This window comes from Symphodus melops, assembly GCF_947650265.1.
Source record: "Symphodus melops genome assembly, chromosome: 16".
Lineage (NCBI taxonomy): Eukaryota > Metazoa > Chordata > Actinopteri > Labriformes > Labridae > Symphodus > Symphodus melops.
The window spans coordinates 21,782,455-21,800,369 of NC_136706.1; the positions used below are offsets into that span (position 1 = coordinate 21,782,455).

The following is a 17,915-nucleotide window of genomic DNA, read 5'->3' on the forward strand; positions in this document are numbered from 1 at the left end:
TTGATTGATTGATGGATTATGTATTTGAGAGTAATCCTGCTTGGTGTGCTTCTGGTCCTGCTCAGATGAACACCAGTCTGCTCGGCAGCATCGGGATGTTGAACTCGGCCCCTCAGCTCCGCTGCATTAAGACCTACCAGGTTCCTCCGGTTCAGCCGGCCTCCCCGGGCTCCCAGAACCACCTGAAGCTCGCCCGCCTCATCTGGACCTCCAACCGCAACGTCATCCTGATGGCCCATGACGGCAAGGAGCACCGCTTCATGGTCTAAAGCAGACCTGCCTCTCCAGCTGAGCCCAGTCCTGGACCCCTTTCAGAGGTTTTTACTCCGCAGCTTGTCTCGTTCTAGAAAGGTAACTGAAGGTATCTACCTGAAGCTTGGTCAGAAACCCGGTCCAGGTCCAGGTCCAGGTCCTGAGTTGGTTTTATCATTCCTAGTTACCGTTGTAAGGAAACTCTTTGTGTGATATCCTGGAAGCAGGTGTTTACATTGTGCTGTAAATTGAAGTATTTTTAGTTGCTGTCACCTTCTCCTCATTCCTATTTATTTGCTTCGCGTAGCAGACTTTCTTTGCCGCCATCTTGAGGCAGCCATTTTGAGTCATTGTGTTGAAAATCCCCATTGGGTTTTTTAATTTATTCCAGCACAAATTAAATGCGTCTTATCATGAAACTCTTGTAACTTATTAAACGATTTTATGAATTCTATTTGCAGAGAAATATTTACGACAGCCCGTCAAACTTTCCCAACGTGTTTTATTTTCGGCTCTTTGTGTCAAACGAGGAGTTTCTGCACGGACACAAACTGATCCTCACATTCCTTTGCTCACTCTCATGTGACCGACTTGCTCTTTAGGTCTCTGCTTTTATTTTCTCTGACACCTTGAGAACTCTGCCTCCTCTGCGAGTCTCGCACTAGAGCGTGAGCGTGATGTGTTCCTCCTGAAAGCATGGCCACAGTCAGCGCTTACACACTGGAGACGCAGCATCAATCATTGTTGGTCTATCAACAGTCACATTTCTTGCATAATGGTCGACTGCTCCTTACTTACAGTAGGATAAATCTGATGTTCCTCCAGGACCTGGTTGCTATTTGGTGTCAAACACGATGCCTCTAATTTGGGGATTATTTTTAAAATAGCCTCATTTTCCTCTTATTGCGTTGAACCTCAACAAAACGTCAAGCGTTTCCTTCGAGTAGCCAAGAAGACTCGCTGTCAATAATAAACTTTCGGGACTAAATCACCTTCCAATGTCGCCCAACGACCAACAAAACAAAAGGTTAACTCAGACGTGTCCCTTCAGCTAACGTTTGGTCAACACGTCACGCCACTCTCCTGCCTCCATGTTTTCTTGAGTTCTGGTCCCTTTGAGGATGTAGGAACTCGTCTGGATGCTCATATGTTATAAAGGTGGCTTAGTAAGTCGTCCTCCTCGGTCGTTCTGCGTGGCGGATGCCGCGATTGTTTGCAGATGATAAAGCGTCGTACGCCACTAATAGATGGGAAGGTGTTAGCCTGCATCGTTCTGTACATATTAATGTGAACATATCATCAGAGCTGCTTCGTGATGTCGCGTGTTAGTGGTGAACCGTGCGCCTGTAGCTAACGTGACTGCCTGCCTGCCTGCCAATGACTTGTTCTCATTGAAACGCTGAAAAGTTGAAAATATAAAAAATGATTTTTTCAATGTTTAAAGGAAAAATGCAAAACTGAATCATCCTCTCCTGAAGGGTTTGCACCTTCGCTTTGAGTTTTGGAGCCCAGTACGGACACACAGCGTGATGTGAAGTCGGTTAGACACTCGGACACCCGACTGCATCACATTTTTTATAGCGCACCTTCAGCCATTATAGGTTAGATTTAGATTACGTCCTCAACTTGTCTTAACATCACACCAACACTAGTCTGGACCTTCTGCCACTGTTTTAGTGCTGAGAGTTTTATTTAGAGACAAAGATATATACAGATATAAATATATACACAGATATGATATTTATGGATCAATCTTTTGACTTTCATTTTTGTGTAGCTAAAGTAACGTTGGAAGGACGGCTTTCACTCGTCCTCCTCTTCCTCTCCTGTCTGTTTCCTCAGTGCTGTCAGAAAGCTTCTAACGCTGTTACACACCTGTAAACCCGAGCGTGTCAAAGCTTTTCACAAGTCCTTCTTCTCTTCAAAAAAAAAATATCCTGCAGACTATCAGACGGCGCACACACACACACACACACACACACACACACACGGAAACGTGGAGCTCGGTGGGTCCATGCGGCTCTGAGATCTTAATCTTTGGTTTTCTCCGCCGCTCTTAACAGTTTGAGAAAATCTGTTTTTGGAAACCTCATGGGGGAGGAAAGGTGAGAAAAAGAAAAAAACGCAGGCCGAGAGGAAGAGCTGAGGAGTAAATAACAAGTGAGGAAGATCAGGTCATCCAACCAGAAAAAAAAAAAGAAGCTTCTATGGTGAAGGTAGTGAACCGAAAGGTCCGACAGAAGCCTGTGCAGAGTTTCCTTCAACATGGAGGAGAAATGAGCAGAGGAGTATGTTTGATGAAAAGCTGCAGATGTTTAACTGTAAAGACGGTTTAAAGCAAAGGGAGCGTCGTCTGCAGCTGCAGTCTGAACGTCACTGTCACACACGTTTGTCAGACTCACATTTTCATTCTGCCTCCTTCTTTAAACTCTCCGACCTCTCACACTTTGACTCAAACAGGATTCCCAACATGACAAAGAACTTTCTGAACGTCACCCTAAATGTAACCTTGAACTTCCTGCTGAGATGAGTTTTGTTTTTATCGTGTATTTATTGTTTCTGCAGTAAAATCAGCCGTGATACGTAAGAGTGAGTGTGTGTTGTAGTGCATGAATATAAACTCCCCTTGATGTAAACACACCACAGGTTGAATTTATTGTGCATCATATAAACATGTGTTGTGTCAGAATGTGTCGTTGTTGAATTTGTGTCCAAATAAAGATGAAAATAAAACAGCAGGTGTCGTTTAGTTTCCTTCATTTTTATTCCTTTAAAGGTCCTGAAACATCGATCAGGCAGCGGAGAACGAAGACGAGCTGTGGCGTCGCCTTCGTCGTGATGTGAACGCTGCTGAAGATTCATCCTTCACCTGCATGAAACGTAACAACCAATTCAAATGTCAACACTGGATTTCATTTCTGTTATTTATACAGAGAAACAATAAAAAGATGGTGGCACCAGATTTAGCAGGTCACTAGTTTCCGTCTGTAGTCTCACGTAAGAGTGATGCCATAAAACCCGCTCAAGACAGAACAGTCAACAAAAAACACAGCTGACAACGTAAAGTAAATCATAACATGCTAAACACTAAAGAATAAAACACACATCCTGCTTCTTACAAAAACGTGAATACACAATAAATAGTATCAACATTCATCTCTGCCTGGATCTGTCTCTTAAACTAACGAGTCTCAGAGATCAATCTGTTCCTTTAATCTAAAATAACTTTTAATTCATAATTTAACGGTGAATAATTTCACCTCTGCATGTAAAGTCGACATGTTCATTTATTCACTTTCAACCTGAGATTAAAAAAACAGGAGGGTGAAGCTGGTTAGAAGCTGTTCTGGAGTCTGTTGGGGCCCTTGGCTAAAATTCATTGGGGGTCCCTCCAGTCCGCGTTATGTCCCTGCAGATCCGTTCCTGTCGTGACTTTTACTGATGATGGTGTTCACAGGAGTGATGCAGGGCGATGGGAGTGACAGAAGGGGCCCATTAGGGGGGTTTCCTACTGTTGTTTCAGAATTTGCACATTTTGAACCTTTCGCTTTCCGTGTAAAGTTTGTCAGCCTTAGAGGGCCTCTTCTGCTGGGCAGGGGCCCCCAGCAGTTTCCTGCCTTGCCTATTGACAGGGCAGCTAGTTCATCCGCTGAGAGAGGCGGCCAACCTAAAGTCTCTCTCTCTCTCTTTTTACCCTCTACCTCTCCCTCCATCTTTAAACTCTTACTCCTTCACCTTCTGCTCCTCTTCACTTTCCTCTCCTCCTTCCTTCCTTCCTTCCTTCCTTCCTGGCTCTTTTTCCAACTCTTTGTATATTTTTTATGTAATTTAATTTTTGCACTGTGATTTTTCTTTTGTTATCCTGCTTTGCTGCTGTAACCCTGTAAATGTGTACGTGTGTGAGATGAATAAATTATTACTCTATCTCCTCTCACATACGTAAGAAAGTAATCCCCTAAAAACTGAATTTATCTTGGAAACATCTCACTTTTATGTTTCCTCTGTAGAGAAACATGATTTTAAATCCTCTTTGTCCTCCAGCGCTGAACTCCTTATATCCTGTTATTTTAAGTTCCTCTGGATGTGAAAGTTTACTCGAGATCAGAAACTTAAGATGTTCCCAGTTTGTGTATTTATCCATTATTGATGTTCCCAAAAGTTCCCGCTCTTTTGCTGCGAGTGTTTTTTTCTTATCTTCTTTTTCTCATCATGAAAAGATTATCAAAAGATCTGCGTGTGTTCACGATCAATACGATCTCACAGCAAGATGAGAGGGAGTTAGAGGGGAAAATCGGAAAAGTGCTTCTTCTGCAGAAATGTTGTTGGAACCAGTTTCATCCAGAAACAGCTACTGTACCAAGACTTCATACTTTACAGTAAATAAACAAAGGAGTACTTCCTGGTTCATATTCAAACTGTGCCTCACAACCGCAAAGTCAAAAACCAACATAGAATTGGCGGGTTATCGTAGCTGAAACATGTTAAAAAAAAAAAGATGGGTACTTCCTGTTCCCGAAAGAGGATGTAATACTCCAAACGAGCCCTAACCCTTCAAAAAGAGAGCGAGGAGATGTTTGAGGTGAAGATGGCAGCCAGGGTTTCATGCATAGACTGTTAATAGAAGCTGCTGAGATGTCCATTATCCAGAAATCCCAGAGTGTTATGGCCAAAATAAACCACAAAGTCAGTAAAGTTGCGGTCGTGTTTTCTGTTTTGGTTCCCCAAACAGCGGGTCTCTTCTCAGCCACGTGTCTTTATTTATTTTTAGTCTTGTAAGCATGATCACGTAAAGTTTTTAGACTCAAAGTCGGTCTCGAGACCACGTTTTCGACAGCTTCGTCACAGAATCAGAAGAATTTCTCAGACTGGGCCGACTCCAGATTTTAAATCAAGACAGGTCAAGAACACCTCTCAACTTTTCATTTGTAATTTTCTTTTCCACCTCCGTTAGAGATAACTGGTGTGACTGCAGCCTGAGGTTATATTTAGTGTCTGCATCTTGATTTGAATGGAGCGACCATATTGGTATGAAAGGGAGGGGCTGCAGAGGAGGAGTTAGCATGCTTTCAGCTAACAGCTAAAGCTAACAGCTAAAGCTAGCACAAGCCCGATGAACAGTAACTTCAATGATGATGGCGATGTGAACTCTGGCTCGTGAAACAGCTTTCTCATGAAATTAACCTTCTAACCATAGACCGTATAAAACATGGACGTCAGCTCAGTGATGTCACCCGTGGGTCTCTGAAGCAGACTTTTGGCGCTCGATAATGGCGGCCGCCATATTGGAAATTCTTTCTCAAGCTGGCTTGAAAGTGTGATAAAGAAATGAGTAAATTAATATTGTTTTTTATGCAACTATTTTTCTTTAAAAGACTCCACCCGTTCTTTACTTTTCATCGAACAAAAAGTGATGAAGACTTAAAGTCAGTGAAACGAGGACTGTGATGGATCATCAAGCAGGAGCGAGTTTCAACTCTTTTCCAGATGACTTACATGAACAGGGGAAAGAAGCTAAAGAGGAAAAGAGTGGTGGGTTGGCTTGAAATGTTCGCTGAAATTTTCCTTCCTCACTTCATTGTCATTCCTCAGGTTTCTTTTTTTTTTCTTTAATTTACATTTCAGATTAAAAACTTCTGGCCTCTTCTTGCAGCTCTTTATCCCTACAAACAGTTTTAAATAGTCCGCTTATCCACTGGCGTCTCTCCTCGGAGCCTCCTGACAGCAGCAGCTCACGCCGACATCAGAGCTCCAACCTGCTAAGTTCCCTTTAATCCTGAGAAAGTATCTGTGCATACTTAAACGTGGGACAAAGCACGCGGCGTCGACGTTTAAGGAAGATACGAAGGAAAGTCGATGTTAAGTGGCGAGCGAGAGGGAGATCAAAAACAGGACGATATGTGTGTTTAGCTCCGACAAGCTCAGAGTTTGTTGTCAAAGTTGGAGAGGATGGAGAGGGGAGGAAAAAGAAAAGGGGGGGGAATTTAGGGTTCGATTAGTTAAGAGCAGAGCGGCTGTGATTCTGCTCAGCTGGAGAGAGAAAGTATCGACGCAGAGTCAGAGAAGCTCGACTTCCCTCCCTTCAGTCCCTCAGGTCGGCATTAAAACCAGCCGAGCGATGGAGGGATGGAAACCCCCGAGAGCCCAGCTGGATCTTTGATTCTGCAGGTTTTTCTCACATCAGCCGTAAGGATCCGAGGGCCCCGCCGCTCGAGGAGGGGCCGCCGTCTCTAAAACCACAACGCTGTCAAAAATTAATCGCCGCCGCTTTACTTTTCAATTATCAATTCAACGTTGAGCGGCGCTGCGGCTTAGAGCCGGCTTAAGGTGACTAACGGCTGTAAAGACGCCGGGGTTTGTGGGATTGAGAGGATACGGTGTGTGTCTGCTGTTTTTAACGAGGTGAGAAGAGATCCTCTGATTTAGGAAGAGTCGAAGATGCTCGGGAGAGGAGCTTGTTGACTGAAATCCTGCAGTGATTAAAAAATCCGATCCATCGTTTAACATCCAAACAATGCCTTTTACAATTTAGTTTCTCAAACCTGCACTCAGTTCACATCCTCACCTCCTGCTTTTTCTCCCGTCTCTAACATCCGTCTCCACTGAGGACAAAGTGTTCTTTTGTCTTCACAGACCGTCCTGCATCGTTTGTTTTTAAATCCTAACTTTCGTCTGGAAACTCGCAGAAGTCTCGTTTAATTTTGAACCAAAGCACAGATGGGTCTTGAAATGTGGACGAGGGGGAGCAATGAATGTTAATTTCTCCTTTATTGTAGCCCGAAGAAACCATCGAGTCACAGAACACAACTCAAGAACAAGAAAAACAAACATTTAAAACACAGTTAAGATCATTATATACACTCACGTGTGTGTCACATTGTGATTCCTTTCCGCTCTGAAAATGGCGTCCAGTATGACACAAGACGAGGCCGCTCATCTGTCGTTTGAAAACTGTTCCTCGTGACGGGAACTTTTGGTGAATGACTCAGTGTTGAGATCTGGATCGTTGGCCTGAAACGTTTGTGGACAAAAGAGAAGTCATGTGACGGAGGACGTCTAAGTGCAGTGTGTAGAATAAACAGAGCACGTCAGAAACGATCAGCTTCTAAAAACGTTCAAAGTGAAGTTTTACTGGATTTAACGGGAAACGTCGATGAAGCACATCGATACGTGTGATCACCTTTTTCTGTTTGACTTCACGTCGTCCGTAAGGTTCTTCTATCGTTCTCACTCTGAGGTGTTTTTAGAGGTTTTTAAAGTCTTCAAAGATGTCTGATCTTCCCGTCGCACAGAGCAGCAGACGGAGTAACTACTCATTTATTGATTATTCTTTGAATTAATTTAAAACAACTTCTGGGAGAGAGAGAGAGAGAGAGAGAGAGATTTTAACTCTCTGATTTTGAAATTGGATCAAAAACAAAAGTGTTGCGTTTCTATTTTTGTTCAGTCTAAAGCGGTCTCATGCCACGTCGGTGTGAACTTTGTTTTCTGTTGAAGTTTAAAATGTGTTTTTAATCCTGAATATTCAAACTAATTAATAAGATATGAATGAGTGCAGCCTCCTCCCTGAGTCCGAGGAAGCTATCAGCTAACCTCACATTCATTTCAATCAAAGCAGATCATTCGATCACTAAACGATTACATGCCGCATAAAGTCCAAATCCTGATCCGGCTCTCAGGTGGACCTCATAAAGGAGACCTGCTGCTGTGCTGGTGCACTTTAAAAAGAAATCTATACATGAAGTTAAATAAAAATATAAAGTTCACATCAAAAGCCAGAAATCCTCCTATTAGCGTGTCGACATTAAATCACACCTATCATTTTTAAGTTACAGGAGAAGAAGAAGAAGAAGAAGATCTGTAGCTGTAACTTCAGAGAACAAACTTTCTAATGATCAGGAATTCCTTTCATCAGTCAGCATGTTTCTCTGCGTCTCAAGCAGCGCGATCCATCAGCTTTTTAAAATATGTACATACAGTATTATTTATCGTGAGGAGAAGAAAAGCTCATCAGCAGATTTACTTTCATCTCTCGTGTTGATAAAAAGTTGATGGTTCAGATTTAAAGACAGTCTGCAGCTTTTTAATGAAATATAAAATATAGAGTCATGCAAAAGTAAATCTGCTCAATCTGAACTTCTGGGCCTCCGTAGCATGCCTGGAGGTCTGATGGTTTGGTTCATGTGGGATGTTTCTTTAAGAGGGGGAAACAATTCAGCCATTACAACAGAAGCGTTCACACTGTGTCCTGCAGTGAGAGCGCTGAGGAAGAGGAGGAGGAAGAGGAGGAGGAGGAGGAGGAGGAAGAAGAAGAAGAGGAGGAGGAGGAGGAGGAAGAGGGGCCAGTTTGAACGCTGTGTTTAAAAGGTTTACCTAACACCTTTAAGATCTACGGCGTGCACGTTGCACTTCTGACAGCTGCTGATGTTTTTTATTGAGCGGACAGGAAAGAACAGCGGTATCGTTCTTCTCTTCTCTCACTTCATTGTCATTCCTCAGGTTTCTTTTTTTTTAAAATTTACATTTCAGATTAAAAACTTCTGGCCTCTTCTTGCAGCTCTTTATCCCTACAAACAGTTTTAAATAGTCCGCTTATCCACTGGCGTCTCTCCTCGGAGCCTCCTGACAGCAGCAGCTCCAACCTGCTAAGTTCCCTTTAATCCTGAGAAAGTATCTGTGCATACTTAAACGTGGGACAAAGCACGCGGCGTCGACGTTTAAAGAAGATACGAAGGAAAGTCGATGTTAAGTGGCGAGCGAGAGGGAGATCAAAAACAGGACGATATGTGTGTTTAGCTCCGACAAGCTCAGAGTTAAAGTCAGCGAGGAGAGAGAGAGGAACAACAAAGACATCACTGTCAGTGTTACTGTTGTTTAATGTTGCTGAGTGAGAGCTCCTTGTAGTCCTCTACATTAAACTCTCTGTACAGTGAGGAGAAAACCAAGATGGCGAGGGCTAACATGCCAAACTGGAGCTTTAAAATACAACAGCAAGGTGGCTCCGCCCACTTCTCACTCAGCAGTCGATGATCTGGATCAGTGGGGTCCAAACTTTTTTTTCTTGCGGGCACAAATTGTCGTGTTGGACTCGCTCGCGGGCCACAGGTTTTGTTTTTTTTAAATAATACTGTGAGGAACTTTTTGTATTTTGACCTCGACAAAAATAACATTAAAAACACAAAAACGACAGTGAGAAACTATTTTGTTTTGTTTTTGGGGAAAATAGTGAGGCGTAATAAACCTGTAATATAAGGAAATGAAATACTTTGATTTATCTGTTTGTTTGGGTTTTTTTATGTTTTCCTCTGAATCAAGCCTTTAACATGGTTAATTGTTTTTGTGAAAGTTTTCTGTATTTATTTCAGGTTATTAAATGGTTAAACAACAGTCTGCTTGTTTGCAAAAATTATGCAAAGTTTCATTTTCATATTTAATAAAAAATATGGAAAATAGTCAAAGCTGTTAAAAAAGAAAAAGAAAAAACAAACCTTGTACTGAACATTTTAATTTCTATTATGAATATCTTTCCGCCACCTGAACGAGGCCTCGGACTAAAACCTTCAGATTCTTCGACTCGGCCCCCGGGCCGCACTTTGGACATCGCTAATCTAGATCTTCGTTTTGATGAACTCGGATTCATTATGATGTTTTTTAAATTGTGTTTTTTTCACACAGAAAACTCCTGTAGATTGAACCCCGGCCTCCATATTCACATCACGCCCGGCTCACGATCAGATCAATACGTTCTCGTGTTTGAAGTCTTGAAGAAGTGTCGGCATACGATCCCGCTTTTTTTAAGCGCCCTATTTGTACACCGGAGGGCAAAAAGGATTGATCACAAACCGGGAGCTGCTTCATGATAAATATTTGATTCCTGTTTACGTCGATAAATGACGACATGTGGAGTTTGTTCTGAACTGGTCCCGGACTCAGTTGATCTCAGAGAGGATATTGATGGGTTGTTTATGAGCCGCTGATGGGAGATGAATTGGTTTTGTGGCGTTGCATCCGCTCTGTGTGTCGGAGCTGCTGTTCATAATCACAGCACAGATGATTGACAGCTGGCTGTCTGCAGAGCACGATCGATGTATGTGGAAATTAACGAGGAAGAGAAAGCTTGTAACTCCAGTTTACAGCTGTGTGCTTTAAAGGTTTTGAAATGTTGCCGGGTCCCTGAAGTGACCAAGGGGGGGCGGATACAAAAACTAGATCTGATAAAATAGTCAACACTTGAAATGAAGTGTTGGAGAAAAGTCTTCGTTTTAGTTTTAAGGACAAAGAGAGGCCAACACTGCTGTTTTCTAATTCAATAAAAAATAACTCAAACATTGAAAGTACGGAAGCCCTGAGTGGACAATCTGTAACAATATTAGGACGCAGTAGATCTGCAGTCTGTGTTCTGTCAGGTCAATCATTATTTTGTTGTTGGATTTGACAAAACTTTGTAGTTTCTGGTTTAAAATCATGAAAGATCTCTCTCTGCAGGGATCCTTCACCTTCTCCAACACCTGGAATAACTAACACATTTTTTTTTTAGTCTTCTTCAATTGTTTTGTTTTATACAGTAGCTTTAACTGCATTTAAATCTCTTTTATTTTGGTAGACTTCTCTTGGTTTTTATTGTGTTCTCGTCCCGACTTCCTGCCTTTACTTTAGCTCCACAACCAGATGACGTTATGAGTTGGTTCATGTCCTGAAACAATCACAAAACGTGCTGTAGCCTTTAGTCATCTCGAGCTGGAGATGAGTCCCAGGTTAGGACTCGGAGGAATCACTCCTCAAACTTGATCTGCGTTGGAACGTCTGTGGAGAACAAAGCAGCGTTTTTACAAACCTCTGATTGGACGCGTCGCCTCTGAAATTGGAAGTCATGTGAAGGAAAAGGTACAAACAGAGAAAAGGTTTATTTTCACTCTGCTAAATGGCAAATATCAATTCCACCTCGCCTGACTCTCGCCTCCGTCTGTAATTCACACAAACAACAAAACAAACACCGTGATATAAACATTGGTCTGCAGCACACGTGGCGGTGGCGGTGGAGCGAGGGTTTCATCTGACGGCTGTAAATCTCCTCCACAGTAGATTCCTCAGGTCTATTACAGCAGGAAGACGAGCAGGAGAGACGGCGGAGAGCAGGATGTGACCGGCTGGAGCATCGACTGGTTAAGGCTGAAGATTGGAGAGGAAGGACGGATCGATGCGCTCGGAGCCCGGACACACAGAGAGAGAGAGAGAGAGAGAGAGAGAGAGAGAGAGAGAGAGAGGTCTGTGATTACTGTTTGTTTTAATTAGTCTGTTTGGTGGAGAGTTCACGGGTTTGTTAGATACAGATGGGGATGTTTTCAGATTACATAATGCTGGTCACATTGCAGAAACTTAAACTTCACACACAGAAAGGGATTTCTTCATCCCAGTGAGCGCGAGCTGTTAAATGTGCCGATCCGTCCGAGACAACTTGTTGTTTTTGGAGTCACGACGAGGAGAGAAATTATGATTTTTAAAAGTCCTCGTGAAGACAAAATTTCAACACACTGCGATGTTGACAAAAAGATGAATCTGGCCGAAACATCTGGAAACTGTTCTGAACATCTTCACAAACTTTGTCATCGTCCTCTCTGAAACATGTCTGACAGCACTTCTCCTTTTAATGCATTCATTTAAATCTTCTCCGTTTGGCTCCGGTTTTCAAAGTCGACCACATGAAAATGTAACTTTATGAAGTCGCCCCCAGCTGGCCATGAGAAAATATGGCCGGTTTAAGGCAGCTGTGCATTAGCTTCACTTCACAGACCCGTAGTGTACGTCCAGCTGTCATATGTGCCTTTCTAACTCTATCAGATAATAAACCACAGAGACCTTCTAAAAGGTTTGATGCTGTGTGTTTGTAGTAAATTCATCAAGAGTGTGTGTGCGTGCTTGCAGTGCGTTGCGTGTGTGTGTGGGTTTGTGCGTGTGTGTGTGTGTGTGTGTGTGTGTGTGTGACCTTGACACTGACAGAGCCTTGCCTTAGGCCGGTCCTTTAGCTGGAGGGAGCACAAACACATCTAAACGCAAACTCCACACATAAACAACTCTGACACAAGTACACAAAAAAATCACACAATTATACACATGTAAAGTACACAACCGTACATAAACAAAGTATGCACATATATTTACACACAAACACACACTCACACACACACACACACACACACACACACACACACACACACACACACACACACAGTTCCCAGTGTAGCCAGCAGGGCTGTGGCTCATTAATATTGCATTGATTGGACAGAGAGGAGCAGTGGACTGGAAGAGCTGCATGATGGTGTGTGTGTGTGTGTGTGTATGTGTGTGTGTGTGTGTGTGTGTGTGTGTGTGTGTGTGTGTGTGAGATAGAAATAGAGGAGTAAGAGGAGACAGAGAGATGGATGTTCAGGACAGACAGAAACACTGGATCTCAAATCAGAGAGAAAATTCAACATTTGCTGTAATCTTCCAATAAAAGGACCTGAAGGTGGTTTTCAACATGTTTTATGTTCAGGTCCAATCTGCCCTGCTGCTTGTAGTCTGAAGTGACTGCGTATACCAGGATGCATTGCAAGTAATTGCATCCAACCAGGCGCTGCCTTTTCCTCACTTACTTTATTTTGCATATAGAGACAAACTGTTGCCTCCATATGGAAGTGAATCTGTTTCATCGGATTTTGAATTCAAATTTTTAGCACAGAATTTTTTTTAAGTGCCAAAAACGGCAGTTCCTCACGTGACCACTGGTGGCGCTGTCTGTGCCCATTTAGTCTCATGACTAGAACAACAAGGAATTATCATAGATTAACCTCGAGGAAAGCGGGAGAAGAGGACGCAGGATAAAAGAAAGGGAGGAAAAGAAGGGATGGGATTTGAAAAAAGGAGAGAGGAAAAGTAAAAGGAAGATAGACGAAGGAGAAATATGAGGGAAGGAAACGGCACGATGGAGTTGGACAGACAAGCAAGCAGGAAGGAAAACAAGACATGTAGCTTAGATTAAGGACATGAGGGCGTAAGGGGAAAAGGAAAGACTGTGAGAAGGTAACGAGGGAAAGAGAGGTCGGGAAGGAAAGGATTAGAAAAGAATGATATCAAAGATGTGTGTGAGGGAAGTGAGGGTGTGAAAGTGAGGGAGGAAGAGAGAGAGAGAGAGGACGAACGAGCAGATCAGAGGAAGGAAAGGAGGAATGAAGGAGGGATAGAGGGAGGTGAGAAGACAATTAAAACAGTCAACAGGCACTTTGGATTCCCCCGACTGCATCTCATCATTACATCACACACACACACACACACACACACACACACACACACACACACACACGGGTGCAGTTTACAGGCGAAGTGAGACAGGCGGACCAGACACTGAGCTCTTTGGTTGCCGTGGGAAACACTTCCTTGTTTGCCCTAACGCCCTCACTTCCTGTCCGCTGAGACGTTTAGAGAGCTCTGTGTGTGTGTGTGTGTGTGTGTGTGTGTGTGTGTGTGTGTGTGTGTGTGTGTGTGTGTGTGTGCGTGTGTGTGTGTGTCCGTGCGTGCGTGTGTGTGTGTGCGTGCGTGTGTGTGTGTGCGTGTGTGTGTGTGCGTGTGTAGTTTTTATGTTGCATGGCTAATTTTGACAGCATGGGAATGAGAGAGTAAGTAATGGTCCCAGCAGACAGAGTGTGTGTGTGTCCGTGTGTGTGTGTAGGTGTGTGTGTGTGTGTGTGTGTGTGTGTGTGTGTGTGTGTCCAGAGAGTTCCATCCATTAGTGATAATGGGGAAACAGAGCTGCTATTAGCTGTTAATGGACAAACACAACCACACTGCCTCCCCTCTTTCTCCTTATTGCTCTTACTCTGTCTTTCTCTCCCTCTCACACACACACACACACACACACACACACACACACACACACACACGGTAACACACAGTAAAGTGAGAGCTCATTCAAGTCCGTAGAAAACCTGTTTTACTTGGATGAAACTGTGTTTTTATCTCCATGTTCTCCGCATTGATTTTGGACGCTGAAGATCCAGTTTGGAGGCGGTTCAAACATTTTCATTACTGACACGTACTCGTCCCGTGCAGCACATAGCAACACTTTGGCTTCTTACTGTACACTGCAACCGAAGGTCTGTTGAGCCTCAGGCCGTAGCACAGGACTGTCGGTATGATGCGGCGTGACGTGGGCCTTCAGCACTCAGCACGGCCTGATCTGGACTAAGTGCAGTGTGCCAACAGAAGTGAGATCTGCAGTTGGCTCGAACACTCGGATGTTGTGCAGGTTCGTTCTGGCGCATCAGACCAGACTCTGCATGCGTATCGTCGCCTCCAATAACAAAGATCCAGGAAATAACAAGAAAGCAGCAGAACATCAGACGTCTTCAGATAGACTGAAGCTTCCCATCTTTGTCCTCCTCCTTCGCTCCATCTCGGTTCTTTTCGTTCCCCGTGTGTGCGTCCTGATTTTTCTTCCTTTTTTCCATCAAATTTTCTCTTCGGCTTTTTTCACCTCCCGTGATCCGTGCATCTCTCCCTCTCTTACTTCACTCCTGTGTTCTCTCATCTTTCTCCTTCTGAATTCATCTTTTGCCCTACATGTCTCTTCATACTTTTCTCCCCTCACCTCTTCTCCCTCTTTCTCCCCTTCCTTTTCTGTCTCATAAATATCCTCCCACCTATCCTGTATACTTTTCACCCCTCGGCCTTCTCCACTTTTCTTTGAACTTGTCTTCTCTCGTCCTTTGTTTCTCTCAACTTCTTCCCTTTTTCTTCTCGTCCACCTCCTCGTACGTTTTGTCATCTGTCTCCTCACCTTCATCCCGTCTTTCTTCCTCTGTCCTCTCTACCTCTCTTACTCTTCCTCCTATTTGGCTCCATCCTCCGTCCTACTTTCCTATCCCCCCTTCTTCCCCTCCCTCACTCCCTCCCTTTTCTTTTACTCCATCTTTTCCTTCACACTTTTTTTTTTTAACCAAACTTTCTTTTTCCTTTACTCCTCCTTTTTCCATATGTTCTTCCTATCAACTTTCCCCTCTCTTCTCCCTCCTCTCCAGGCCTTGTCTCCCCTCCTTCCTCCCCTCCCTCCCTCCTATTAAGGTCAGGATGGTGCTAAGTGTCTATCAGCTCTGATGAGGCTCAGGAGACTCCTTTGTTCTCAATGAGGGTGAAAATTCGAAACAGCCACAAGAGTGAACAGCACCCCCCCCTCCTCTTCATCACCTCCACCCCCTCATCCCTCCATCCTTCATCCCATCGTCCGATCAATCGCTCCTTCTCCCTAACAACTTTATTGATCAGATGCACTAACAACATCTTTCATTTATTAATTATGAGGAAAAGTCTTCCTGGGATTTCTCTCTCTTAGTTTTTCTCCTCCCTCCCCTCCGCGTGTTCCCTCCATCCTTCCAAACCATCCCTCCATTTTAGACATCGCCTTTCCTCGTAGGTTCTCAGTCTGTTTTTAATATCTGTAAATGCTGATTAAAAGTCCAACATGGCACTAAATGTGACACCTTTACTGATATTTGAAAGTTTACAGTCTGGTCCTAGGAGAGAAACGCAGCGATGTTGAAATTATGTTTTTTTATCCTTTCCCAATATAAATATGCAGTCTTATCTTAATCACACCATGTTTTAAAATATGGAGATTAACAAGACAGAAATGTTCATGTTAAAATGTCCTCGATGGGCTAAAATGTTTCCTCTGCAATGAGCATTTAAAGGCAGAGTCGCTCATTTTCTGCAGATGTGCTTTGTAGGATTTTGGTTGAAATTGTCTTTCAATCAATCAATCAATCAATCAATCTATATTTATATAGCGTCAATTCATAACAGGCGTTATCTCAAGACACTTTACAAAAGCAGGTAAAGGACCTTACTGTTTGTCTGTTAACATTAACAAAAGAGCAGGTAACAAGACCATGCTCATTGTTATGTTTACAAAAAGCAGGTAAAGGACCTTACTGATGGCTATGTTACAAGAGCCCAGCTTAATCCGTCATGGCGTGGCAAGAAAAAACTTCCTTTTAACAGGCAGAAATCTTCAGCAGACCCGGGCTCATGACGGAACAGCCATCTGCTAAACTGTGCTGGGCTTGAAAATGGGACAAGATGCAGAAAGAAGAATAGGATGGGATAGGTTGGGGGGGGGGGGGGGGGGTTGTTTGGGCAGGCCATCCTCACCAACAGTCCCAAGGAACCTAAGAGAGCTCAAAAGGAGAGGTTAGAATACAAAGATAGTGACAAGCTACTGCTTGTCACTATAGACAGGTCCTCACAGACATTAATAACTCAGGTACTCTGAAAAAGAGCAGTTGGAAACACTTAAAAATGTCGACCAATGTCTGCACTCGACCATGTTTTATAAACCAATCGAGCATCTCTGTCTCATACATGCATGAGCTGAAATCCACCTCTGGACCAATTTTAATGCATTTTTGCATTTTAAAATCCTGCTAGTTTTCGAAAATGTCCGACCCAGCCTTTAACCCCTTGATGCCTGAATTTATTTCAAAGTATCAAAAAAAAAAGTTTTACATGTTTCTGCTTTCAAGTAGATGCTAAATTAAGTTGAGAACGTTCATTTAAAAACAACACGTAAACACATATTATACAAAAATAGCACATCAAATGGATGTTGTTCTGGTCCAATGACAATCTAATGCTTTCAAAAGGTTCCTTGGTTTGTATTGAAAGTGCATCAACAGGCAGTGGAGGAATACAGACGCTGTTTTGGCTGCATTTGGAGCCGAAGCAGTTTGATGCAAATTTGCGACAACATTCCTCAAGGGGTTGATTTACAAAGCCGTCCGTTCAGGCGCCTCTGCTCGTCAACAAAGTGGGAGCTCTAGTTTGGTTACGTGAAATGTCTCAAAAGTGCCAGCGTCGCACACGGAGGAGAAACCGGTGCACAGCGTGACATTACCAGGAACATCGATGAAGCAGGGTGCCCACCTCTCTCGCACACTTCCTGGATCCTCCTCCTCCCCTCACCCTCCAGGACGAGGGCGAACAAGGTATGCGGTCAGCTCCAGGCTTGACTCAGGGAAGAGGACGTCCCCTGCCGTGCATAGTCCCATGAGCTGCACCGGTTAAACAACTGGGCAGTTCTCATGATCGGACACAAGCTGAGGTTTGATCACCCTGTAGCTGGCCACTTTTGATGAGGGCGTTGAGTGTTAAAACATCCTGTGACTCAAAGGTACACTCCTCATGATGTGTCCCGTGTTTCATGATTCTGTCCCTGACCCGTCTCTCATGAGTCCCTGACTCGTCTCCTAAGTGTCCAAGTCCATGACCTACTTTATTTATAACAATGTTGTTTCTTACCCTTTTGATGATTTGAGTCCCTGACTATTTCTCGTCCAGGTAAGTTGACTGAGATACAGCTCTCACGCCACTCTCAACATCATGTGTGTGACCACCCATTAGCACAATGGACAGTTTCCCATCATGTCTTGTGTTTCATGATTCTTCCCCGTCTACACACAGTTTCTAAAAATCTTCACCCTGGTGTCGACGAAAGGTCAAAAATCTTCATTTGAAAAAGACCCGCCTTCTCGTGGACTCGTCCTTTGTGTCCTCGGTGTCGTCGCCTCACTGCTGTGTCTTCCTCCAGTTGCGTCTCCACACTCGGTGAGTCTTCATTGATTGTAGTGGAGAGTGCT

At 43.6% G+C, this 17,915-nt stretch overlaps 2 protein-coding genes across 5 annotated transcripts in view; one reads left to right on the forward strand and one right to left on the reverse strand.

Moving 5' to 3' along the window:
* wdr7 (WD repeat domain 7) overlaps window positions 1-2,453 on the forward strand; it is an 85,758-nt gene extending 83,305 nt beyond the window's left edge. For all 3 annotated transcript variants that reach the window (XM_079365209.1, XM_079365211.1, XM_079365210.1), the window contains one exon: window positions 66-2,453. In XM_079365209.1, the coding sequence (XP_079221335.1) occupies window positions 66-269 (204 nt within the window). In that variant the 3' untranslated portion in view covers window positions 270-2,453. The remainder of the gene's footprint in view (window positions 1-65) is intronic.
* sowahb (sosondowah ankyrin repeat domain family member B) overlaps window positions 1-17,915 on the reverse strand; it is a 236,346-nt gene that overhangs the window by 62,262 nt on the left and 156,169 nt on the right. The gene's annotated exons all lie outside the window — the stretch shown is intronic.